Source organism: Macrobrachium nipponense, chromosome 45, assembly GCF_015104395.2.
Source record: "Macrobrachium nipponense isolate FS-2020 chromosome 45, ASM1510439v2, whole genome shotgun sequence".
Classification (NCBI taxonomy): domain Eukaryota; kingdom Metazoa; phylum Arthropoda; class Malacostraca; order Decapoda; family Palaemonidae; genus Macrobrachium; species Macrobrachium nipponense.
The window spans coordinates 36,091,858-36,117,789 of NC_061105.1; the positions used below are offsets into that span (position 1 = coordinate 36,091,858).

The 25,932-nt window shown below is 40.2% G+C and overlaps 1 protein-coding gene across 4 annotated transcripts in view; it reads left to right on the forward strand.

Annotated features, from left to right (window-relative positions):
- The window catches only part of LOC135214478 (phosphatidylinositol 4-phosphate 3-kinase C2 domain-containing subunit beta-like), a 184,644-nt gene that overhangs the window by 101,832 nt on the left and 56,880 nt on the right, over positions 1 to 25,932 (forward strand). For all 4 annotated transcript variants that reach the window (XM_064248826.1, XM_064248827.1, XM_064248829.1 and 1 more), the window contains exons 14-15: positions 11,524 to 11,639; positions 24,874 to 25,021. In XM_064248826.1, the coding sequence (XP_064104896.1) occupies positions 11,524 to 11,639; positions 24,874 to 25,021 (264 nt within the window). The remainder of the gene's footprint in view (positions 1 to 11,523; positions 11,640 to 24,873; positions 25,022 to 25,932) is intronic.

Below are 25,932 nucleotides of genomic sequence, written 5' to 3' on the forward strand. Positions count from 1 at the left end.
AATTTTTCACCTTTATTATGGTTAGACAGAATTTTAAAATTTCAGCATTGCATGTGGGAGCATCCTTTTCCCACTCTGCCATTTCTTCTTCAAACCCTCTAGCTACCAATCTTGCTTTACATATCCTTTCCCCCCCTTTTATCTTTTCACTTACTATCCATCTTGTAGATATAGCTTTTGTCCAACATCATTTACCTCCTCATATACCTGGTTATCTCTCCAACTTTTAAGTTCTTTTTCTTTAGCTTCCATTATGCTTCTATTTTCAAATCCCAGCAACACCTCCTCTTCATCTTCAATTTTTTCTACCTGACTATAATCCCTCAAGTTAACCCACCCTTTGTCACCTGACTGTGAGTCTTGTACATTGTACGAATCAGCCCATGCTTGGCTTGATCTTTTTCCTGCAAGGCCTAATATAGTCCATTCTTCTACTTGTCCTGTATCATTGTTTATAGCTCTAACTCTATTTCCCTTTTTGAATTTTGGTATCTCTTCCATTAACTCTCCTTCTATTGACCCACTTTGCCCGTTATCTTCCACTGTTTCCTCTATCACCTCTCTTTCTATAGTCTCTTCTGTGTCTGCAATCCTTCTCTCACCTATTATCTCCTCTCCTTCTAGCCAATCTACTTTCCCTTCATTTGGGCCATCTGATCTACCTTTCACCCCATGGGATTTATCTATTCTAGCCGATATCTTTTCTATATCTGGTGATCGTCGTTGAATCCTTGTCACATGTATCCTAGCTACTTCTCTTAAAGAATCCCCATGTTTGACTATTATTGTTTTACCCGATACTCCCACTACCTGAGCAGGTCCTCTCCATTCATTTTCATTTTCCCTCTTATAGAATACCTCATCTCCTACCACTGCTTCTTCAAATTTATGTTCTCTGATGTTTTTGTTTAGCGCTATTCTTATTTTATTACAAGACTCATTTTTTATAAATGCTTCTCTGGCCTTGTGCATTGCATTCAGTGTGTCCCTTACCATACCCTCTTCCATCCTTTTTTCTCTGCTTGCAGGACTTGAACTTTCTTCTCCCATTAGGTTAGGCAGTGAAGGGTTTTTTCCAAATACTAATTGGTTGGGAGAGAAACCCCCATTATTCATTAAACAGTTCCTAGCACTCACTACCCATTTCAAAGCTATGGACCAATCTACTTCCTCTTCCTCCATCATCTTCCTTACACTTCCCTTGATCATGCCTACGGTCTTTTCACATAATCCGTTGCTCCACGGAGATTCTGATGCTGTGGTTAATACTTTAATATTCCATTTTTCTGCCATCCTCCTTACTTTTTCATTTTGGAATTCTCCCCCATTATCTGACAATATTTTGGAGGGTGCTCCAAATATAGCAAACCAGCACTCAAAAAGTATCTTTATTATAGTTTCTGGTTTCTTATCTTTTATCCAACAGGCCTGACAATACCTCGTTGCCATATCCACTATTACCAAGAACTTTCTCTCTTCTATCTCTCCCACATCCATCGCTACGACTTCATTAAACGTTTTACTCCAAGAAAAGCCTACTACTGGTTTGGCGGGGTTTCTTTTGTATCTTTTACAAACCTCACAATTTTTAATCAGTTCCGTTAGTAACTTTCTTATTTCCTCTTTTTCTTTTTCGATTAACCCATTACTCCATTGTGCTTCCTCTGTTAGCTTCCATATTTTATCTCCACTTCCATGACCAAACTGTAAATGTAATTTCTTCATTGTGTTCTTAATTTCCCTAGGATTCTTTCCCTTCCAACCCTCCAGTAATAATTCTTCTACCTTCCTCCTCCTTATAGGTACTCTTAAAGACCCTGTTCGCTTCTCTTAACTCTACTTTCATTCCCCCTAATACTTCTATTATGACACAATTTTCTTTCAAATTTAGGGTCATACCCATTTTACTCATGGTTTGCTTACCTATCAGCCAGGGTATATCACCTTGCAGAATTTCCGTCTTCAAATAAAACTTTCTGTTTTTTAGTATCACAGGTATTTCTATTATTCCTCTGGACTTATAAGATGTCTCACCAAAATTAAACACTTTATTAGACTCTGTCCTAGTGTCCCTCATTCTCCTCAACTCTTCCTGACTCAAATCCATGACAATACGTGCTAGTCACAATTCCCCGCAAACTGTTGATTTACACCCTGTGTCCAAAATTGCATCAACCACCTCCCACGATGCTTCCACTATTTTATTAACTTCTCCTACATAAACCTCTTCTTCTTCTGTCCCAGTTTCTGTTTTCAGCTTATTTTCTTCTAGTCTTGTTTCAGTTTTCTTCCTATTATGAAAATTCTGAGGACAATCCCTAGCCCAATGCCATTCTGAGCTGCATATTGCACATACTGTTACCTTCCCTTCTTTGTTTATAGGATTTCTACCACCCCTTCCTCGGTTCCATCTTCCCCGATATTTTTGGTTTTCCCTCCCTCTCCCAGAACTGGCATTGCCTTCTGACGAACCCCACCATTCCCGTTCCTCTTTAGTCCCTAATCCCTCAAATAGTCTTTTCATTGTTTGCGACACTGTTCCGTACTCTAGCTTTTCTTGCCCACAAGCCGATAATACCATTTGTTTTTGATTTTCTGTGAGATTTGCTTGCTCTATTACATGATACCCCTTGACTTCCCCTTCAAGCTCGCCTTTCCCCATTGCTCTTTCACACTCAGATGCTGCCTTCTCGTATCTAATTAAATAGTCCGCCATATGTTCACTAGATTCTCTTCTTATTAGAAGGTATCTTTTTATTCTGCCGTAATTCTCCATTACCGAGTCTTTTAGATAGGCTTTATCTAGTTTCTCTAGGATTAACTTTGGACCCTCTCTACCAGTAAGTTTATCTTTATCTAATGCTTCCACTAGCTCTCGGGCTTTCCCTTTCTAGCTCATTCTCATTTCTATCGCCGGGTATTTTGTATCTTCTCCATACAACAATAGCCAATCTTCGGCTTGACCTTTCCATTCTTTGTATTCTTCTTGTATCCCGCTAAACCTAGGACATTCCCTTCTCCATCTAGTAGTCTCCCTTTGTTCACTGTCGGATCCAGGCATCTTTGATCAACCACGCTCTGGTACCAGTTTGAATTTCAGCCTAGCCTAACCCCTTTATTTCTTTACACAAATGAATAATCTACCCACCTGTACGCTTTCTCCAACTCCAGTATACTCCAGAAATCACCTTAGAACAACAGCACCACAAGACTTACAACCCAAAAAACTCCTACCAGACAGAGAGCTCTCCCATACCAACCACACACCACCAACACGTGCTTTCTACTCCTCCGTGTTATTGTTTATATCCTGCCGACGCCATCTTGTCTATGACGTCACAGCCTATGACGTCACAACACAACTTAAATACATCAACAGACACCTTCTAGAATCTACCACATGCTGTCCATATATAGGACACCCACCATATTTCAACAATGCATAAAATACCCATAACAATTATACAATTTATAATCAGTGAGATCTGGTAACTCTTGCGTATATCAGGTGAAGAGTGGTCAAGGACCACGCATCTATGCCACCGTGTCAGTCTTTTCTTAACTACCTGGACGAGAGTTGTGGTTGACCTCTCTCGGCCTTTACCCAGTTCATTGTCCGTTTCGCTTGTCTTTTAGTGTGTGTGTGTGTGTGTGCGCTGTTATTATGGCTGCTTCTGCTCCATCTCGGCCTCGTCAACGTGTGTGCCCCGGAACTCCAGGTTTTCAGTGTTCTCGTCTTTTGGTTTCGGCTGCAACCGACCCCTAGTCACTTCCAGTAGGTGTCGCTCTAACGTTTGTACAATAACGAATCCATGCACGGAATGCCGTGCGTGGCCTAGAGAGCAATGGAAGTTGTTTTATAGTAAGAGGGAGCATCATAGGGTTTTTACCCTTCCTTCATGGGAAGATTTTTATTTTCCCGATGCTTCGTCTCCTGCTACTGTCACACCCCATACTAGTGTTGTGCCTTTGTCTCCTTCCTTTTCTTCCATCGATTCATCGTTGGAAGCATCGGGAGGCCCTCAGGCTGATTTATGTAATGTCGCCCCTTCTTCTTTGGGAGTTAATTTGATTCGGAGTTGGCGGCATCCAAAATGGCAGCGCTTTGGAGGACGCTTGGGCTACGGGGTCCACCGTCCTTGAAGGGTTTGCTGACACACTTCATGGATGCTTGCTACCCCCCTCCTCATGCTGTCCAGGCCCTCCCCCCTCCTCCTGGCCTTGTCTTCGTGGGTAGCCAAGGTCAGCCCTTTTGTAGTGCTCTGACAGTGATGATTGCCGCTTCTTCGAGTCTGAGGGAAGCCATGGCGTCAGCCCTGCTAGTGACGTCATGGGGTCATTCATTTTGTATCCCCCCGCCAGTGGCATTTGCTTCCTGTTCGGATCGAGGGGAAGCCGTGACGTCATCGCCGCTTATGATGTCACTTCCATCGATGACGTCACTCCCAGTCGTCTCCACTGTGCTTCCTCGCTCGTCTGTGTCGTCATCGTTTGCTGCCATGACGTCATCTCTGCCATCCAGTTCATTGCATCTCCCTTCCATGTCGTCAGACCCTTCTCTTACTGATCTGTCTGAGGCTTTATGCCAGGCAGTTTTTAAGAGATTGGACTCTGTTTTAGAAGATAAGTTGGCTGCCATGTGTGGTGGGAGGACTGGAAGCAAGCGTGTTGCATTGCACCCGCCTCCTGCAAAGACATTGTATAAGGAGCCAGTGCTGTCTTCCTTTCCTTCTCTCCCCCCATCTCCGCCGTGTTGGTGTATCAAGCATTGGAAGGCTAAGGACTTTGCCCTTTCTTCACCTGTGAGTGAGGAGCAGCACCCCCATGTTCCTGAGAGTGTTGGTGTTGAGGAGTGTTAGTGTATCTTCCTCTGTGCGATCTGCAGTGGCTTCTTTGTCTTCTGCATCGAGTCATGAGCGTGTTGCAACCTCCCTCATTTGTGCACATGTTGCAGGTGCTCCCACTTCTCCTTCTCCAGGGTCTATTCGTTGCCATAAGGATCTCAAGGCGCCTGTTAAGAGGTCGAAGGTGGTGAGTGCGGAGTTGGTGCAGCAGGAGTGTTTGCCTGCCCCTCTCCCTGGTACTTCCAGGAGTTCGACTCCGAAGGATTCTCATTCTATCTATTGTTCAGGATTCCTCACTGACACACGTTCGTATGTCTATCACGCCTGTGCCGTTCCCGGCCATGTTAAAGAGTCATCAGTTGGGAGAGAGTGTAGTGATGTCCCTAGTGTTGTGGTTGGTTTGTCATGGGAGTTGGCACTTGGATCCAGCCCATACAGGTTAGTTGGTGTTTTGGGGGGGGAGACAATCAAGAGTTTTTGTCTTCCTTTACAGAAGTTATCGATCTCTTCCTTTACAGAAGTTATCGATCTCATTCATGGATTCAACAATTTTGAGAGTAGGACTCAGGCTCTGTTGTCTTAGACTCCTTCCTGCTTGGAAGCCTTGCTGGGAGTTATGCAGGATCCCAAGTCATCGTTTTAACTTCCCGTGTTGGGGCACGTCCAGTCGGTCTTGCATAAGGTTAACGTCTGTTTCAGCTCGGTACGGTTTGCTTCGCTCTAGGTGCTCTGCCAAGCTGCTACCCCCGCCTCTCATGAGGCATAGGAAGTACTATGCTATGAACTCTGCTTATTTGATGTCGCGCCATCTTAACCCGGACACCATTCATCTGAAGCCGGGATTGACTTTGGAGCAGGTGAGATCGGTGGCTCCATCCTTTTCTCCGCAAGATGCTTCAGCATTGGAATCTACGGCAGCCTCCATGTTGCAGATGGTTTCTTGGCTGGACTTCTGGTCTACGGTCATTGCCAAGATAGCTTCTGACAGGTCCCTAGAGGGGTTGGCGAGTGCTTCCTCTCTTGCCGGTTTGTTGTAGTCCGGGGCAAGGTGTTTTCATATATGGCTCACCTCAGTGTTAATTTATGGGCTAACCTTCTCCTGATTAGAAGAGACACAGCTTTTTCCATGATGGAAAGATCAGTTGACCCTGAGTCTGCTTGTATTGAGGAATGATCTGTTGGAGTCACAATTTTTGTTCCCTCGGACCGAGCTGGAGGATGTGATAGACCGATGCCTGGCTGACACCAAGGACAGATTAGTGCACCAGGCGGTGTCTATAAGTTGGTGTCTCGTCCTCAGAGACATCCGGCTCCTCCTCCTCCCCTGGTAGGTTGTCGAGGAGTTTGGTTTCGGCAGGGCCTTCCCGCTTGTCCCAGCCTAGGTCAGAGGACCAATGTCCCTTTTGCTCCCGTTCCTTAAAGCCGAGAAGGGCCCCCAGGGGCAAAGGTAAAGGGGGTTGTTGGTAGGTTAGGTACCTCTTCCTCTCCTGTGCCATGGGGGGTGGGGGGGGGGGGGGGGGGTTGCCTGGTGCATTGCACCAAGTGGCAGAGTTATGGGGCAGAGAAGTGGGTGGTAGATGTCCTTTGGGTGGGGTATCTACTGCCATTCGACTTCTCTCCTCTCTTGAACAAGCTACAGCTCAGGAGGGTGTATCCTCCAGGTTATCTGAAGTTCTTGGCTCTCTGGGGGGCGAAGTGCAGAAAATGCTGGACAAGGATGCGATAGAGGAAGTGGTGTTACGTCTCCGGGGTTTTACAGTCACATCTTGGTGCCCAAGGCGTCGGGAGGTTAGAGACCTGTGATCAACTTGACTACCTTGAATCACTTCATCATGAAGACAAGGTTCAAGATGGAGACCCTGCGTTCAGTGTTGGCAGCTGTGAGGGAAGGTGACTTCATGCTGTCTATAGACGACTTAATGGACGCATACTTCCAGGTCCCTATTCATCTGACGTCCAGGAAGTTCCTACGCTTCTCTCTCAGAGACAAGGTCTTCGAGTTCAAAGTCCTGTGCTTTTGGGCTGACCACAGCCCCTCAAGTGTTCACAAGGGTCTTCTCCCTCGCCTCAAGTTGGGCCCATGCTCGGGATCCGTTTGCTGATGTACCTCGATGATTGGTTGTCTTGGCAGTTTCCAGGGAAAAGCTGCGGCAGGACAGAGATTGTCTGCTTCGGTTTTGTCTGGAACTGGGCATCGTCGTCAACCAGGAAAAGTCAAACCTCGTACCCAGTCAAAGGCTTCTCTATCTGGGCATGGTCATCGATACGGCGGTTGCAAGAGTTTTCCCGTCACATCAGATGTTGGAGAAGTTGCGAGTGGTGGTGTGCGACTTCCTGTCGCCTCATCAGTCAGCTCATCAGTGGCAGGTTCTTCTGGGAGCATTGTCTTCCCTGGAGAAGCTGGTCCCTCATGGGCATACTCATCTTCGGTCTCTACAATGGAGACTGGCGGGGGACTCACCCCTGTTAAAGGTTCCTCTGTCTCTGGAAGTGAGAGAAGACCTTTGTTGGTGGTTGGACGACCAAAATCTTTTCAAGTGTGTCCCTCTGCGTTCTCTTCCACCGGACTTCCTTCCGTTTTCAGACGCCTCCCTCACAGGTTGGGGGCCTCATTTAGGTGTCCTCATTGCCTCAGGTGTTTGGAGTTTGGAGGACAAACAGCAGCATATAAATGTCTTGGAGTTGAAGGCAGCCTTCCTGGGTCTGGAGTTCTGTAGAAAGTAGAGGGTCATTCTATCATTCTCATGTCAGACAACACCACGGTGGTCGCCTATGTGAACAAGCAGGGAGGCCTGGTTTCACGTCAACTTCACAATTCGGTAGAGCTCTCAGCCAGGTATATCCCAGGCAAACGGAATGTGGTCACAGACAAACTCGGTCGTCTGGATTAGATCCTAGGCACAGAGTGGTCCCTTCATCAGGTAGTAGTAGACAAGCTCTTTCAGGTTTGGGGGAGCCCCATGCTGCCTTTTTGCGACTTGGTTCAACAGGAACTGGAGATATTCTGTTCAGTGGTTCCAGATCTTTTAGCGCTAGCAGAGGACGTGTTCCAACATCCCTGGGACAACCTGGAGGTGTATGCTTTCCCTCAGTTTTGTTTGATCTGTCAAGTTCTGCGCAGGCTGATAAGTTTGCAGGGTCTCAGGATGACTTGTAGTCCCTCTGTGGCCTCAGGCGGAATGGTTTCCAGATCTGCTGTCGTTGCTGTCGGAGGTTCTGAGAGAAATTCCCCTTAGCGGCATCTCCTGTGTCAGCCGCATGCAGAAAGGTTCCACCAGTCAGTAGAATCCCTGTCTCTTACGGTTGGAGGCTATCATGCATCTCATCTGAGCGAGAGACTTTTCTCGGAGAACAGCAGGACATATGTTCAGCAGTCTAAGAAGATCAACCTCTGTGGTTTACCAAGGCAAATGGGCGATCTACTGTGATTGGTGTCGTAAATGGGGTTTTTCTCCACTTGCAACATCTATTCAGTGCATAGCAAGACTTTTTAACCTTCCTCAAAGATAAGTGTTTGTCCATTTCTGCTATTAGAGGCTACAGGGTGGCCCTGAGTTTATTGTTACACCTTAGAGGTATCGACATCTCCTCTTCCTGGGAACTTTCCTTGCTAGTTAAGGGGTTTGAGCAATCAAGTTCTCCTAGGGAGCTCAAGCCTCCGATGTGGGATGTTTCCTTGGTTTCTGAGAAGCTTCACTAAGGGTCCATATGAGCCTTTGCGTCACTCATCTGACAGGAACTTGACGCTCAAGACGGTTTTCCTCCTGGCCTTGGCATCTTTGAAGAGAGTGGGAGAGCTCTATGGTTTGAGCTATGATGTGAAGCACACCAGGGGTTGGGGGTCAGTCTCCTTCGAATTTGTCCCAGAATTCGTGGCCAAGACCCATAATCCTTCTGTGCATGATGATAGGTTCACTTCGTTTTCCATTCCACCACTGAATGATTTTGTGGGTGGTGATGCTCAAGAGCTTTTGTTGTGTCCTGTCTGGGTACTGCGTTTGCTATCTTAAAAGGACACGGCAACTTAGGCCAGGCTGCCGCAGACTTTTTGTTAGCACTGGACATACAAAGAAAGAGATGTCGAAGAATACTCTCATTTTGGATACGGGAAGCCATCAGACAGGCATACTTGACCCTTGATGATTTCGCCGCCATGTCTGTGCAGGCTAGAGCGCATGACATTATAGGTATTGGTCCCTCTCTGGCTTTCATAAAGAACTTGGCTGTACATAGTGCTGAGCGCTGGTACTTGGTTACACCAGTCCACGTTTACCTCCTTCTATCTTAAGGATGTTGCCCACAGATCTGCAGACACATTTTCCCTGGGTCCTGTGGTGGCTGCCCAACAGGTGGTTTAACTTCTTATTGCCCTTAACAGGGCACTTTTGTATCTTACCTAAGATGATTGTGTGGATGAGAGAATGAGTGAGTTGTCTGGTCTCCTTCTTTCCCTTGAACCTTTCCTTCTTCCTTCAGGCGGGTTAAGGAATAGGCACGTCATTCGCTGGACTGGTCTGATACAGGTGAGTAAGGTAGTCATACAGATAGTGTGGTTGCATGGTATACAAATATCCAACCCTCTATTCGGTAACATATGCTTTGCTCTTTGGCAAGGGGGAGTTGGGATTGGTAACAAATCCTGGTGTGTTGGTTTGTTATTGGACAATCAACATTTCTCTTTGCTTCCCCTGCAATGATTCTCCCATATATCATTGTACGTCGCTCATTGTATGAGTGGTTAGATATCAATTTATCTAGCTTGTCACGGGCTTCAGTCCCTCTCCGGAAGTTATTTCTTCTGGAGCTGGACTGGTGGGTAGGCCCCCAGCTGGTTTAGGATGTCTTGTACGTCCCGCCAAATATAAGTATCCTATTGTTCAGACTGAAGGTTTGTTTGCGTATGAACAAATGACAGATTTTCTAAGACAGTTTGTTTCATAGCTTCAAACCTGAGGTCTTAACGTTGTACTGCCCACCTCTAGCCGCCCCTCTGTCTGCTAAGACATCCTGATTTGGGAAAGACTTGACGAGGTGGCGTAGACGAGTGGTCCTTAACCACTCTTCACCCGATAAACACACGTTGCCAGAACTCACAAGATTCCTTGCTTTTATCTGCGATTTAACCGGATCCAGCTAGGTGCTAGAAATTATCCTATTGTTAAGACCTTAGGTTTGTAGCTATGAAAAATACAAATTGTTTTGGAAAATTTGTCATTTTGAGGAGAATAGAAGAAATGATTTCTTTAAACTGGATTGACTTGAGGAGAGATGCTGTAATGAGAAATGTCTTTCTTGGATCTTCTGTGTCAAAGCCATGGTAAGCATCATCTTCATAATATTTTTTTAAGAGGTTATAATTGCTCAAATGTAGGTCTGTTGTAGTTATAACAAACAATAAGTGATAATAGGCCTGGCTGACTAAATAGCAACAAACCTGCCCTAGAGTTACATTAAATAGTTGAAGAGAAAGAAAACTATATACGTACAAGTTCGTTTACTGGCATGAGATGCTATTTCTTAAGTAATATAATCTATAAGATAATAAATTTTAAAATGCTCAGAATCAGATTTTTGCACACAATAAATTTTAAAATGCTCTGAACCAGAATTTCTTACATATAAAAGACAGTGCCCTGAGCCCAAATTTCCCAAAATAGTACACATTTTAATGATGGATTTGATGTTAACCCAATAAGAAGTGGTTTATGAGATTCAGGAGTTTGAATGAAGAATTGTAATACAATATTAATTTATTATCATCGCTTCTAATGCTATGCAATGCAAATGACATCTGTAAATTTCCACCACTCTTGTCTTTACCGCCTATGTTTTAACTTCCACAAATTTTGACTCGCCTTTGGTTTTATATCTCAAAACTCGTACAAGTAGTCAAGATTGATCCAACTCTGGTACCAGCAGAACCCTAGCCAACAACATTACACTACATACTGTTATCCCTAGGGGACAAAACAAATGTCCAAGCCATCTGTCTCCATCTCATCTCTTTTGCTTCTTTAATTTCTCATGTTGGATCATTATTCTACTGTCTGATTCCTAATATTCTTCTTAAAGGTTTATTCTCAGTGGCAAAATCTTTTTCATTGTCATGACATAGACGTGCATACAGCAGTATAGATGATGCTAGACTGATGCATAATCTTTCTTTTATTTACAGTTTGTTTATTGTGGTTTTCAAATTTTACTTAGCCTCCCCAATGATTGTTTTGCTTTTTTTTTTTTAAATTCTTACTAGATTCCATTGCTTATGAACCTGTATTGGATTTTTTCTGTTGCTGAATATTGGAAAGAAAGCCTCTATTCCTTTCTGTATGTATTCAAACATATTTCATTCCTTTAAGCATACTTTCAATGTTATTTTTGTTATCCTTAGTTATTGTTTTTCTTTTTGTCTTCTACCTCTTGACAACCTAATTTTACTACAATGTAAATATTCTCTTGCACCTCCACCCAATTGTGTAATTAAAATCCACAAGAAGGGCAGCTTTTAGTATTCCCGTTGTTTACTGCAGATTCATTTGACAGGATTCCATAAACATCTTCGTGGTTAATTCTAATTAGGTTAGCTCTGTAATCAGAATTCTTAAGTTATGTAAGACCTTGCATGATGTCAAATTGCCTATTGTAACCAACAGAATATTATTCATTTCTTTGAATTCAGACATCTTGCTCAAGGGGCTCATTTGCTCACACTGTGGCCTATGGCAAGTGACCGGCGGTTAGGACCAGCCCCTTACTCGTCGGACCATCCACAAGTTCATGGCTGTCCTGTGCTCTGTAAGTTGGGAGATGTCATTTTTTGCTGGTTTATTTTTATTCAGAAAAGATTAAAATCACACAGCTTATTTTTTGTGAAACTCAAAAGAAGATTCATTTTGTTTAATCACTGACCACCAGTCACATTTGCCCACATTTTCAGACAAGTGTTCCTAGATTTAGTTTTTAGTGTGACAAAAGTGGCTGGGTAGTCTGAAGATTCACACACCTCTTGGAACAGCTCTGTCAAGAATCTCCAGTTTGTTACAGAACATAATTTTTCTTAAAATAGGACTTACCATGTAGGATGAAGCTGATGTGTTCATTGTATTTGTGGAACTATTTGTATTCTCTGTGGGGTGCATGGTGGGAGTCCCAGTATAACCCCTACCTGCAGAAGCTACACTTTACCTTGGGTTGCTAAAGAGTTTACATCCCTGCTCTGCAGTAAAGGACTTGAGTGTTTCTAAGACCTGTGGTGATACACTGATGTCTTCATGTGCCTATTCTTATATTTTGGAGAATATCTGCAAGTTGGTGTATGTGGTGTACAAGCGACACAGCTGTTAGAAGATGCCTTGAGTGTGGTCATCTGTGTAAGGCTCCTGTCACACCATGGAGTTTGAAACTGCGCCCACACTGTGCCACCCCACCCCACCACAGGTGACACGATGAACTATCGTTTATGACATGATCGCTGCATATAGACTTTTTATACTGCTACAGTCAGTACGCAAGATGGATGGAGGAGAAGCAGCTGTTGTGCCTTTACTGCCTCTATTTAAAAAAGAAAAAAAGACGACAATGCAGAATCCATTGGGTGCATCCACAAAATGTTCAGAGACATAACATGGTGTATTTAGTTCTTTTTGAGGAACTAAAGTGTGACAAAAAAAATAGTTTTTACTTTTAGAATGTCACACATTGTGTTCGAAGAACTCTTTGAACATCTGCATGGCAAAAAATAGTCGGAGTAACAAATTTCTCTCCATGCTGATGAAACAGAATTGCAACATTCATATTCTTCTGTAGGACGTTTCATTTGAACTAATGAAATTATCAATTCAACGTTGATATACGTAGTCTTGATCCATGTGTTCACAATGAGGGTTACTGCATGTAGAGTGGGAAAATAAAAACTTACTGCATGTAGTGTTGGAAAATAAAAACCGTGTGATGTGAAGATGTTTATTGGACATGTAAGTTGACTGTCATCATCACGGTGCCGCACCGTGCTCCAGAGGGGCACCACTCATGCAAAGCGGTGCCACAGCATTGTAAAAACCTCATTAGATTTATCAGTCAAGGATACCACACTGCTGGCAGTAACGGTTTCAAACTGCATTGTGTGGAAGGAGCCTTAGAGATTTTTGTTTGCTTTTCCCACTGCTATGGCTGCAGTTGCAACTGTGTTTCAGCTTCTGCATTTGTCAAAACTGCCATACTTCTGTCTATTAGACAAAGGAATGTGGGTCTTGGGACATTTGGGATTGAAAAAATAGGCATATATAATCATGAGCTCAAATGGAAGTTCCAGTTATGTTTTTAGAAAAAGATTGTATTTTTCAGAGCATTATTGATTCTTTATAGTAATATTCATACTGTATATATATTTAGGATATTTTACTTAACAGTAGCAGTAGTAATTTATATTCTTATTGCCAAAGAAGTTTGCAGAAATGGATATTTTGAATGTTTTTACGTATGCCAAATAATGACAGGAGAAGGTTAAGGTTGGGGAGTCTTATACTGACTTTTCAGATAGGCTTGGGTTTAGAAGTACAGTCTAACCTCAGATTTCTTGCAATCATTTTTCATAGACTTTTTCCGACAAAATTGTAACTGATTTCGTACACATCTCTGGATTTTGTACACATCCTCGGATTTCGTACACAGAAAACACCCCTTCCAGGGGCCCACCTTGTGAATAGGCCCTGTACAGTGCCCAAACAAAACATCTCTTGTTCTCTGACCCATTCTACCTTTGTGTTCATCATTTTTTATGATTTGTGCTTTTTGAGTTCAATTGCTAAGTAAGTCATCATGGGGCCAAAGAAAGTTCCAAGTGCCTGTCCTTCTGTAAAAAAGGTGAGAAACTGTGGAATTAAGAAAGAAATAGCAAATTGTTCGAGCCTATAATTTGTGAAAAGGCAAGGATGTTGCATGTTGATCTATGTAAGAAAATGCATACAAGTGCTGCTGTTAGTGAATTTAAGGCCAGCAGAGGCTGGTTTGAAAAATTAAAAAAGCAAATGGACATAGATAATGTGACTACTTCAGTTAGTAAGGACATGTATACAAGGAGTGATGTAAAATATTTTGTGGAGAATTATCATCCCAATAAAGATGATATAATCTGTCTCCAACATGCTTAATGACAATGCCTTTCTTCTCTTTAGGTAAATTTTTAAGAGACTCCAGAAACAAATGTCTCTGGACAGTTTTATTGTGTAACGGGTCCAGTGACGCACAGCCCTGTTCGGGCGCCAAAAATACTGTGGCAGAATCAAAGTTAACAACATAGCAAGCAAAGCTCCGCACAGTTACGTTAATTGTACAGATTCTCAAAAAGACTCTAAGCCCCACTTTTCCTTCTACATTACTTGATTCGACAGGACAATTGGTTCACCAACAGGTACATACAGAAATTTCACACACTCGTACTCACTATCAATCAATGACACTGGGCCGTCCGCTGGATACAGTTGTTGAGACACTACTGCTGAGAATCACAACACAAAACAACCGATAGAGTACAACAACACAACAAATCATTGAGCAGATAAACACCAACAACAAAACAACAACCTTACAAGTCCAGATGCAACCTTTCACAAACAAGAAATCACAACTGCTCACCAACAACAACACTCAACAACTCACAACTACAACTCATATACAACCCAACAGAAACTCACAAGCTTAACAACCTTCTAACACACAAGCACAGCAAACTTCAAGCATACAATACCAATAACAACTCCAGATAAACACAATACAACTGACCATCTGTACTATCCAAGACTGCTGCCAAAAACGTCTGTCCGTTACAGACACCGATCCGAGACTGACTCGCAACCTCGCCAGCAGACAACCCAAAACAATCGCCCAACAGGCAAACCATCGCTAACTACCACCCTCCAGTTACGCTCTTTCTCTCTCTCTCTCTCTCCAGCTCGCTCACTCAACTCTTCAGAAAAACACATATGTGTAAGTGTTTACATAATAAAAATATGGAATGTTAGTCCATATATATAAAAGACCAGATTGCTTGCAGGAATGTGATCAGACTAGAGACGCTAAAGATGACGTATACAATAAGTATGTAGGCTAAGTTGACATGCCGTCATCTGTGGTCATTCATTTGTTTTGAAACAGTCCAAGCTCCCTGCTTGAGACAACTACCCCGACCTATAATTCAAACGGCCTACGTGATCTGTAGCGTGTCTCATTCGATTGTGTGTTCGTATGTAACTATGTCATTTGTAAGTATGTTCATATGTTCGAACTACTGTCTATTCCCTCATAACTTGTAACAGAGATGGTAGACGAGCAGAAGAGAGTTAGCTATCGTCATTAGAAGACCTGTATCTCTTTACCTAAGCTTTATCATGTAGAGAGAACAGAAGTAGCCATCATCATTGGCAGAAGCGATCAAGCTATCGTCATAGAAGACTTGTACAATCATATCTGATCTTCACCATGTAAAACTTCAGAAGAATATATATATTTTTATACTTCGTGTTTTCTACAAGAACCTCCTCACCGAATCATCATCATGAGTTTAACACATCGTCGTAATAACCAAGAACATAATACCGACTTCGTAAGTGATCTACAAACCCCAAGACACTCCCACGAATATGGAAGTGCAATACCAACCGACTTAGCGTATGATTATCGCAAGTCTAACATTACCTGATAGGGCGCCTTATCATACAAGGCACAAGCCCTAATATTGGTGGCAGTGGACCAGAAGAACTCTACAACGTCCTACGAAGAAAAAACAGAATAATAAATCATGAAGTCAACGACGACGAAAGCAGCAGATTCTTCAAGCAACCTAGTATCATCGTTAGTGAGTGACTTCAGAAAACAACAAGATTCGTCAAGCAACTTAGTATCATCGTTTAGTGAATAACTTCAAGAAACAAAACCGATGTGTCCTTTTCCTACGGCAACGGAAGCTTCGTCTCTCATTAGAATCATTCAAGAAAACATCGTTAGTGAGCGTTTCCGGCACTGCAAGAAACAAACCGAACGCGTCTGCAGCATCGGATTTTCAAGGGCTCGAATCATCCCAACAACGCGCACGGGGGAAACTCAAGCCAAAAAACCAGGTCATCCGCTAAATAGAGAAGGAGGACCAAGGCCGTGTGTCGTTATCGGAACACCGTGACTTCCCACAAAAGCAAGCTAAGTACAATTTTTTATTCATTTGGAGTAACTTTGAGTGTTTCCTTTGCAGGTCGAATTTCGTTATTCCTGTGGCTGAAGTTACGAGACATTCTTAATCTTACTTTTTTACAGAAATGATCTACATCATTGAGATTTCGCTACTGCGAGTTTTTATCTTTGAGTGTCTGTTTCTAGAAGTTCTACTGAAATATCATAATCATATACTATGTTAATTTTATCATTTTGGGTGATTATTAATCCCTTACGTAACAAATCATATTAAACAGTGAATATGCGTTTACGCAGTGGACGTCTGTATTTATACAGATGCATGGATAGGGTCGTTAAGCACCGTAGTGATTAGAAAACACACAAAAACAAGTGGAACACCCGTACAAATCTAGATAAATTAGAGGTAACACTAATTCGGGTCATGACAATAAATGCTCCTTTGCAATTCCCGATCGCAGTTTTAGCCTTGAGTTTTTTTAGTTATATAAAATATCGAACCTCAATGACTCAACTTAACTTTAAAAATATGGCTGGATTGCAAGGAATAACATGTCTGTAAAAAACTTTCATCAGGCTAAATGCGCTGACCAGGATCCCTCACTATTTCAAATTTTAGCAAAGAATGAAGTACAAACAGTTAATATGGAATGCAGTAGTGATAACTTGTCTTATTAGTAATCGCTCAGTTCCTAATAGTTCGTCATTCATTGCTTTATACGTAACCAGCAACATAATGCTAAAACACACAATACGTTGCCGATGGTAATAAAGAGAAGGATCCTAATTATTACAAAAAGAAATAGAAACAGTGGCCCGTTCAGAATCAAACAAGCAAACTCGGTGACTGTGTCACCTAGTCAAGCGGTCAAGGTTAGTTAAATCTGCCGAGTGTTCAAAGCATGGCAAATTCCACACAATAAGCGACTCTAGCAGAGTGGGGAAAAGCGATGTTGGTTCATACATGCCAATATCTTTTTGAATTAAAAAGGATTTTTCCTATGAAACACACGACCGTATAAAGTAAATCAGAGCGGTTTGTTTTCGTTTTAATTTTAATCATTTAAGTTATAATAAATACGGTGGGGATTAAGCCCAACTGTACGCGCCGTAAAAATTAGAATATCATGTTTTATTTCTTTAGTACACGTAATATCTTGTATTTACGGACTCACCGTCTGTTGTTCAAACTTCCCTAATGAGAAGTCCGGATAAGCGAGCGTTTACAGATACCTCTATAGTTATAAAAAACATTGATCTGTATCTAGTGTAATTGTAAGATTCATCTAGGGGTATACAAAATATTATCTTACATCCTGCAAAATAAGGAGTGTTTATCAAAGGAAAATCCTATAAACCTTCAAACATATTAAAATCCGTTTAAACAAAAATGAGACAGTTAAACAAATAATAACTTATATAAAGGAACTATACATTTGTCTCATAAATCGTAACATTGTTCAAATGACCCAACAAAATTCTCCCACAACCACAGTCGTAGTTTGCACGCAAAATCTCGAGAAGCATGCACCCTCGAATGTCTTAGTGCGTGTAAAAAGACTTTGCTGGGAAATGAAATTTTAATCCTTCCCGACACTCTGAAATATAACGATTTCCGCGAACAAAGCCCTAGACACAGTTGACTCGCAGCAACATGTTAATCTAGTAATCCACAAAACCTATACATATAAATATCGCATTTTTTTTATTGTTGTTAATTTTTAATCCCGCCCAATCAGTCGTGGATGAATCTCTCTTATATTCTATCTAAAGTAATATCAGTAAAGTCATTCAAGCAGAGATGATTAAGCAGAAATTTTTTTTAGCTTTTACCTGAATACCAGGAAGTTTCTCCACTAGCGAGTGATCTCTGGGAAAAACGGACGTAATTTAACACAAAATACGGTCTAAGGACAAACATAAAGCTATATACTTACCTTCGTATAGACTCTCACTGAAATTTCAAAATAGAGGTAAATGACGCAGTTGAAAAATGTTAGTAATAGGAGCCATTAGGAAATCAAATAAGCCCATATAATTTTTCCCTCAAACGTCATGCCATAAAAGATCGGACTTGGCGTATCTGCGTAGATTTCTGTCGCTTAAACAAGGAAACGACTCCCGATAGTTTCCAGTGCCATGTACCGACGACATCTTATCTCTGTTAGGTTAGAATAAATTTTTCACCAGCTTGGACTTACTTAAAGGCTTTTACCAGATACCATTACCTAAGTGATTGTACCTCATACACCGTTTTCAGCACACTCAGGGGACATTATCAATTTTTACGTATGCCTCCGGCTTACGTTGCACCCCAATTACAATATAGTGTTTGGAGACTTTTAGGGATACCCTACATGCCTATATGGATATCTTGTAATCTTTTCTAATACCTTAGAAGTACATTCACATAAAACTAGAAGCTAGTGCTACAGAGACAAAGACAAATAATCTCAGAGTAAAATATCTAAATGTGAGTTTTTAAAAACCGAACATGTTTATCTAGGTTTTATGTGTCTAGTCAAGGTCTTAAAGTAGTCCATGGTAAGGTGTCGGCTATTCATAAACTTTCCGTACCTATTAACGTAAAAGGGGGATACAGCACTTTGGCGCTGTAGTGGGTATTACAATCGTATGTAAATATGTAACTCTTCAATCATGACAGCTCCTTTAACAGATCTTACGAAGAAGAGCGTAGATTTATTATGGTCTAAAAAGCATCAACAGGCGTTCGATATCTTAAAAGCGGAATAATGCAGCTCACCTAACTTAAAAATCCCTGATTTAAATAAGGAAATTTTTTTTTATTGCAACAGACGCCTCAGACCAAGGGGGTAAGAGCCCGGTACTACTTCAGTAATATGATAAACAGTTCTTTCCTATAGCTTTTTATTCACGTAAACTAAAGCCCTCTGAAAGTAAATATGCAGTAATAGGCAAGGAAGGGCTAGGTATCTTTAACTCACTAGTACATTTCAAGTTCATAATCTACGGCTATCCTGTTAAAGTCCTCACTGAGCATAAGTCACTTACCGAGTTTTTCAAAGGCTTTAATCACAGTCCAAAGGGAACTCGGTGACAAATGATCATTCAGGTCTTTGGAGCCAAGATAAGATATCTACCTGGGAAAGCAAATATCATAGCTGACGCATTATCCCGCAATCCCGCACCATACTGCAAAGAACCATTAATTGGACTAAAAGATATAGAAACATCCGTGCCTATTGTTAAAACCGTATCTAAACAAGAAAATTCCTTAACCCAAGAGATCGCGAGCATTGAATATCTGGGTTGGAGCGCAGAACTGTTACAAACTGAACAAAGCAAGAGTCAACAGACATAACCACAACAATAAACACTTCGAACGGAAACAGAGTCAGCAGCAATAAGCAAACAATAAACACTTCGGACGGAAACAGGGTCAGCGGCTAAAGCAAAAAAAACCAATAAAACACTTCGAGCGGAAACCCTAAAGCAAAAGTATATTTAAAGTATGTGTATCAGAATTATGTAATCAAATGTAGTATTATATGTAGGTCCGTGACGAGGAAAACCCGAAGAACACAGCAGATGACTAACGACCAGGTAGTAGTAATAATCTCTTTCATACCAATCGTCATAAACTGGTTGCATTCCGTCATCCAGGGTTCCCTACTATGTCACAGAAAGCCAAATCACTTTTACTGGCCTACAATGCTTACAGATATAAAAAGCACATAACTGATTGTAACACGTGTCATGAAAACAAGGGACACACTAAGACACCTGTCAGTTAAGGGCCTATCCTGTGCCAAATCAATCCTTGAAAGAATATACGTAGAATTATTAACAGAATTACGAGTCTGACAGAGGGATAGTGTTAATAGTTCCTTGACACGTTATATAGAATTAATAGCACTAAAAACAAACACCGCAATTGAGTGCGTTAGGAATATTTATGAGTGCTAAATCAGTAAATATGGAATTCAACTCATAATAATCTGTGACTCGGGTGGTGTAAATCAATAATAATCTCCTTAACACGTTGTGTGAATTCCTTTCCATTAAGAAAACCATTAATATATTTTATCACCCAGAGTCAATCGGTTTGGTAGAATAACGGATAATTAAATAGGAAGTGTCAATGTCTTACGAGTTACAACTCGTGATATTGGATCCGAACTGGATTATAGCGGTTCTCGCGGTTTTAAATACCTTTATCATTTATATCTTGTATCTATAGAATTGATGCCGCAAGTAGCCTTATACGGTACGCCGCTAGAACACTTTTCCCACATATCAAGCCAACCATTAATTTATTAAATATATATAAAAAAAATATATAAATAAATAAATAAAAATAAAAAAATAAAATAAATATGGATACAAGTGGAGTCAATATAATACACTCCGTAAGAAGTCGGAAGGGTTACAAATTATAAATATCCAAATATATATATGCGTAAAGATTTGAACTCTAACTTAACGCTTTAGTAATGACAAATAAGCTAAAAGTTCAAACACATATCAAAACCTACTGACATATTGTCTGTCCCGGTGATTTATATTCGTAGTCAATGAAAAAAAAAAATATATACTATAATAATAATTAAATAAATAAATAAATAAAATAAAATAAAAGATTTTATAAATAAATAAAATAAATAAAAAAAAATAAAAAGATTTTTAAATCAGGAAGTCTAGAAATGAAAATGTTTATCTAGGAATAATCCTATATGAATCTTATACAGGGCTAATAATATATATAGAATTTGTATGGAAACCTTTTTCATTAGTTTCAATAAGGAATATTTAATTTAACATAATCATGCAGTTTTCCAACATGAAACTAATATATTGTTCAATTTTGGTACTGTTTTTTTCAGACATTCTTCTCATGTGGGTCGAGTATTAAAAAACAAAAAATTTATCCTAAAGTCGTTATTTATTACAGCAAGTAACGTAACTCTTAGCTGGCTGAGAGCAATCTCCTGCCAAGTGACGACGTCATCATTGCCGTATCAGCATTTGTTCCTTTTAACCTCAATAATCTGCTTACACAGGCTTCATCTGTGTGTCGTCTCTGCTTGCAAAGCAGATTGACTGGAGAAAGGAATGCTTAGCCCGAACTTTTCATGGGCAAGGCAGACATGTCTATCCGTATGCGCAATGCAACTTTAGCTAAGGAGTTGCAATCATTTTAAAATTAATAACAAAATAAGCAAATAGAATTTCTATAACAACAAAATGAATTAATTTTTTTCTGAACCTCATAGACATTTAGAAGTATCAAGATATGTATAAGAAATATTTACTTGCAACATTAGCCTATTACAATTCAAGTAAAACATTCATGGGAAAATGTCACATTTTCTTGAAAAACCCAAAGTTTATTTAGAATTTGGTTACATAGTGGGTTTTTTCGTTGCATCTCCTACCTATTAATAAAGTTTTTAAAATTAACTTCAGAGGATGCGCGCGAGAAAATTGAGTATGAAACTTTTGTTAGGGGCACATAGGATCAGATTTTATCACAACTTAATTTCAGTTAGCATAGAGAAATACAGAATCATGATTAATCTTCTCTTTGACTCTTTTGTTGCCTGGCAATCTTACAAATAGCTCCGTTTTCCACATCTTTGTCTAGTAATTTACTACCAGTAATATCGAATTTTCTTTGAGATTCGTAATGATATCTATTTATTTTTTATAATTATGGATATTTTTACAGTCCTCATAGACCTGGATAGGTTCACTCATTGTTAACGCCATGGATAAAAAATGTTTGTACAGCTCTTTTGAATTCCAAAATATCAGCGAATTCATGTGGGTTAAGTCTGGTCTAAATGGCTCTCTTCCCTCCCCTGTATTTGGATGTCGTCTGAATTTACTTTGCCCTTGTGACAAGTATAATTTCACTTGCAGGCTGATTAATGGAACCTGGTTACAGTATCCTGCAGTACGAGAATTTCACATCGCAACTTCCAAAAAATCGTTCGTCGCTGCGGACGACGGCAGTCGAGTAACAACCGCCTACAATGTGAAAGGAATAAGCACCATCATGGACTTCTTCGACCGACACCGTATCTCGTCGTTGATCTCGTTTTAATGCGGGACGCTCCGGCGGCTGTCGAAATTGACTACGAAAGGGACATACTTCCGACAATTACGACCAGAAGGATATTCAGCTCTACTTTGCTGGCGAAGGACTCGTGCTGGGGATGATTTTTTTTTCATCGCGAACGGAATCATGTAGCTTAGGATGCAGAGAATAAGTATGAGCGCAAAATAGAACGTTGGACTCGCCCAGGCAAATTTTCCCCTTGTTTTAACCCTGTGAAATAGGCCGTTTCATTTGGCTATAGGTGGTTGTCTGGAACTGTGTAATGGACGAAAAGTTGTTCGAACGCTAGTTGAAAGTGAAGTAGTATAACCTCGGTCATGTATCCTATATATATAAAGTATCATGTATCCTATATATAAATGATCATAAATAACAGAATCGAAATATATTTTTTGGCGTGTACGCACTAGGAATCATATATAAATGGATCATAAATAACGGATCGAAAATATATCTTGCGTGTACGCAATAGGAATCTATTTAAAGTGCACATATATTAATCATAATCTATGAACCATATACATATGTATAAACAAATCAGGTAGCCCTATAATCAATCTGTTACCTTTTATCTTACCAATATCTGCAGTTTATATGAGTTAGTATATGATTATGAATCAGATAATATAACATTTAGCATAAAAATCAACGAATCAATCAGCATAAACATTAATAATGTTATCAATTCCATATATGTAATTTTTATCAGTTAAAATATGATTTTTTATCATGTTAATCTTCATTCTATGCAATTATCGAGTACATTAGTATTTTCTGTAGCATATGTATCTTAATGAAATGAATTGTAACAAAAAACTGTATCATTATATATCACATGGATCACTATGATTTACCAATATCATTGTTTTATATTTTATTACTTGAATCAATTCATGTACACCATGAATTTTTATTTACTTATATATATATATATTCACATAGTGTCTGTATCACACTCCTATAAGTCAAATGCAGTCAAGTTTGAGTAATATTCAGTAGTTGGTTTTTGGTAGCTGACCGAGCTAATGTAAGTGTTTACATAAATAAAAATATGGAATGTAGTCATATATATAAAAGACCAGATTGCTTGCAGGAATGTGATCAGACTAGAGCGCTAAAGATGACGTACAATAAGTATGTAGGCTAAGTTGACGTGCCGTCATCTGTGGTCATTCATTTGTTTTGAAACAGTCCAAGCTCCCTGCTTGAGACAACTACCCCGACCTATAATTCAAACGGCCTACGTGATCTGTAGCGTGTCTCATTCGATTGTGTGTTCGTATGTAACTATGTCATTTGTAAGTATGTTCATATGTTCGAACTACTGTCTATTCCCTCATAACTTGTAACAGAGATGGTAGACGAGCAGAAGAGAGTTAGCTATCGTCATTAGAAGACCTGTATCTCTTTACCTAAGCTTTATCATGTAGAGAGAACAGAAGTAGCCATCATCATTGGCAGAAGCGATCAAGCTATCGTCATAGAAGACTTGTACAATCATATCTGATCTTCACCATGTAAAACTCAGAAGATATATATATTTTTACTACTTGTGTTTTCTACAAGAACCTCCTCACCGAATCATCATCATGAGTTTAACACATCGTCGTAATAACCAAGAACATAATACCGACTTCGTAAGTGATCTACAAACCCCAAGACACTCCCACAAATATGGAAGTGCAATACCAACCGACTTAGCGTATGATTATCGCAAGTCTAACATTACCTCATAGGGCGCCTTATCATACAAGGCACAAGCCCTAATATATGCACTTACTCACTACCATACAGTAACACTAAACAGGAGCATGACACACCAAACACAAGAAAGCACTTAAATTCTCAATTATTCCTGACAATTACAAACAACCCAACGACTCTCTCTCTCTCTCTCTCTCTCTCTCTCTCTCTCTCTCTCTCTCTCTCTCTCTCTCTCTCTCTCTCTCTCTCTCTCTCACGCAACCCTCGAAGATGATGTCAAATGCAACTACCATGTCACTCCTCCATAGTCTTAGTGTGGGGTTACAGATAGTGTTAGCAAAAAACAAAGAGAAGTAAGCATAGATAGGTCCTTGATTCCTGAAGTCTTTCTGGAGGGGATTTCCCTTCCAAACCATAACTTCTCCTCCTCCCTCTCCCCTCCTCCCTCTCCCCTCCTCCCTCTCCCCTCCTCCCTCTCCCCTCCTCTCCGTCTTCAATACACTAAACAAGAGTCTTCCATAAAGGTAAAAGTGATATTAAATTTTTACTTATACATTTCATTAGTCATTTCATTGTTTTCTGTATATAAAACTATAAAAAATATAAAAAAAATATTTTTGGGTATCTGGAATGCATTAATGAGATTTAAATTAATTTCTTATGGGAATTATTGTTTTGGATTTCATACGTGACGGACCTTGTGAGACGTGGAACAGATTATGTATGATAACCAAGGTCCACTAGGAGTTTTAATACATGTTGGTATATGGTATTTTTTTGTAGGATGCTGAATTGAAATACCAGACTTTATTGTTAATGTCATCACTACTAGAATCTAGAGGATTTAATAATAAATAGGTTTGGGTAATTCTTTGTGATTTCTTATGTAGGTTACCATTTTGGTTTGTCTTGGAGGGGAATTTCCCATTTTCAGTTTACTTTAGTCTAGATAGTAAGTTTTTGAGTATGGGAATTTTTTTTTTTTTTTATACTGCTGATTGTAAATAATTACTGAGCAACTTTATATTTTATTCTTTACAGCTGTTAAGTTAATGGATTTTGGTGGTGAAATTCTATTTCCTGAAATTGTGCCTCTTCCTCCAAAGAAGCTAGAATTTTCATCACTAGACATCAATACTCAACAACAGTTGTCTGATATTATTGAAAGAGACATTTTCACTTTTAACAAGTAAGTGACATGTGATTTTTATGTTTGTTTTATACTAGTTATACTCCTTTGTCATTTTCTAAGGCAAAGCACAGTTGGCTGCTAGTGTATGTGATACACTTAATCATTTTCCATTTAAATGGGAAGATTATGGTAACAGAAGGTACTGCAACTACCTAAAGATTTGTGAAGACTATTATTAAAGTGTATAAAAGGTAGTGCCCATGAGTACCAAGTTCCTTTTGGGATAGTAACCCCATCTGTTTGTTCTTGTACAAATACAAACCATCGGTCTTTACATCGGAATTACCTTCAGCGCAAGATGGGGCAGGCTGCTCTACACAACAAGGTTGTGAGGTAGTTGTACTACCGGTGGGAGAGGCAAGGGGTACCCTCACCACCTCCCTGCTGAATCGCGTAAACACTTGCCTTATAGCCGCCTTCGAGAGAATCCTTTGGGCCAGCCCTAGGAGAGCTGTTAATCAGCTCAGTGGCCTGGTAAAACTAAGATATACTCGACTTAATCTTCGAGAGCAGACACAATATTGCACTCCTCTGCCTGAATGTTTCCTGGCCGTTCTACCATCACTTCATTCTGGTTTTTTCCTTTTTGTTGTGATTGAATATTTGTGATATATATGTTCTTAATCTTGGATAACATGCAAATCCAAGAATTGTCTAAGCTTAAACCTTGCTTTTGCCTGGGTGGGAGACGATGATGCAATTGCTTTCTCTTGCCCTTTGATGCAGGAGCGTCATCTTGTTTCTAAAAGTGGGAGAAACTTTCAAAAAATTATATGGTTAATATTGGGAAGTGAACCATGCCTATTTGCCTGCCTATGCAAAAATGAACATGATTTGGTGTTTTTTAATGCCATATACAGTCAGTGTGGGTGATAGTTGCAGAGAATGCATGTTTGCAAACATTACCT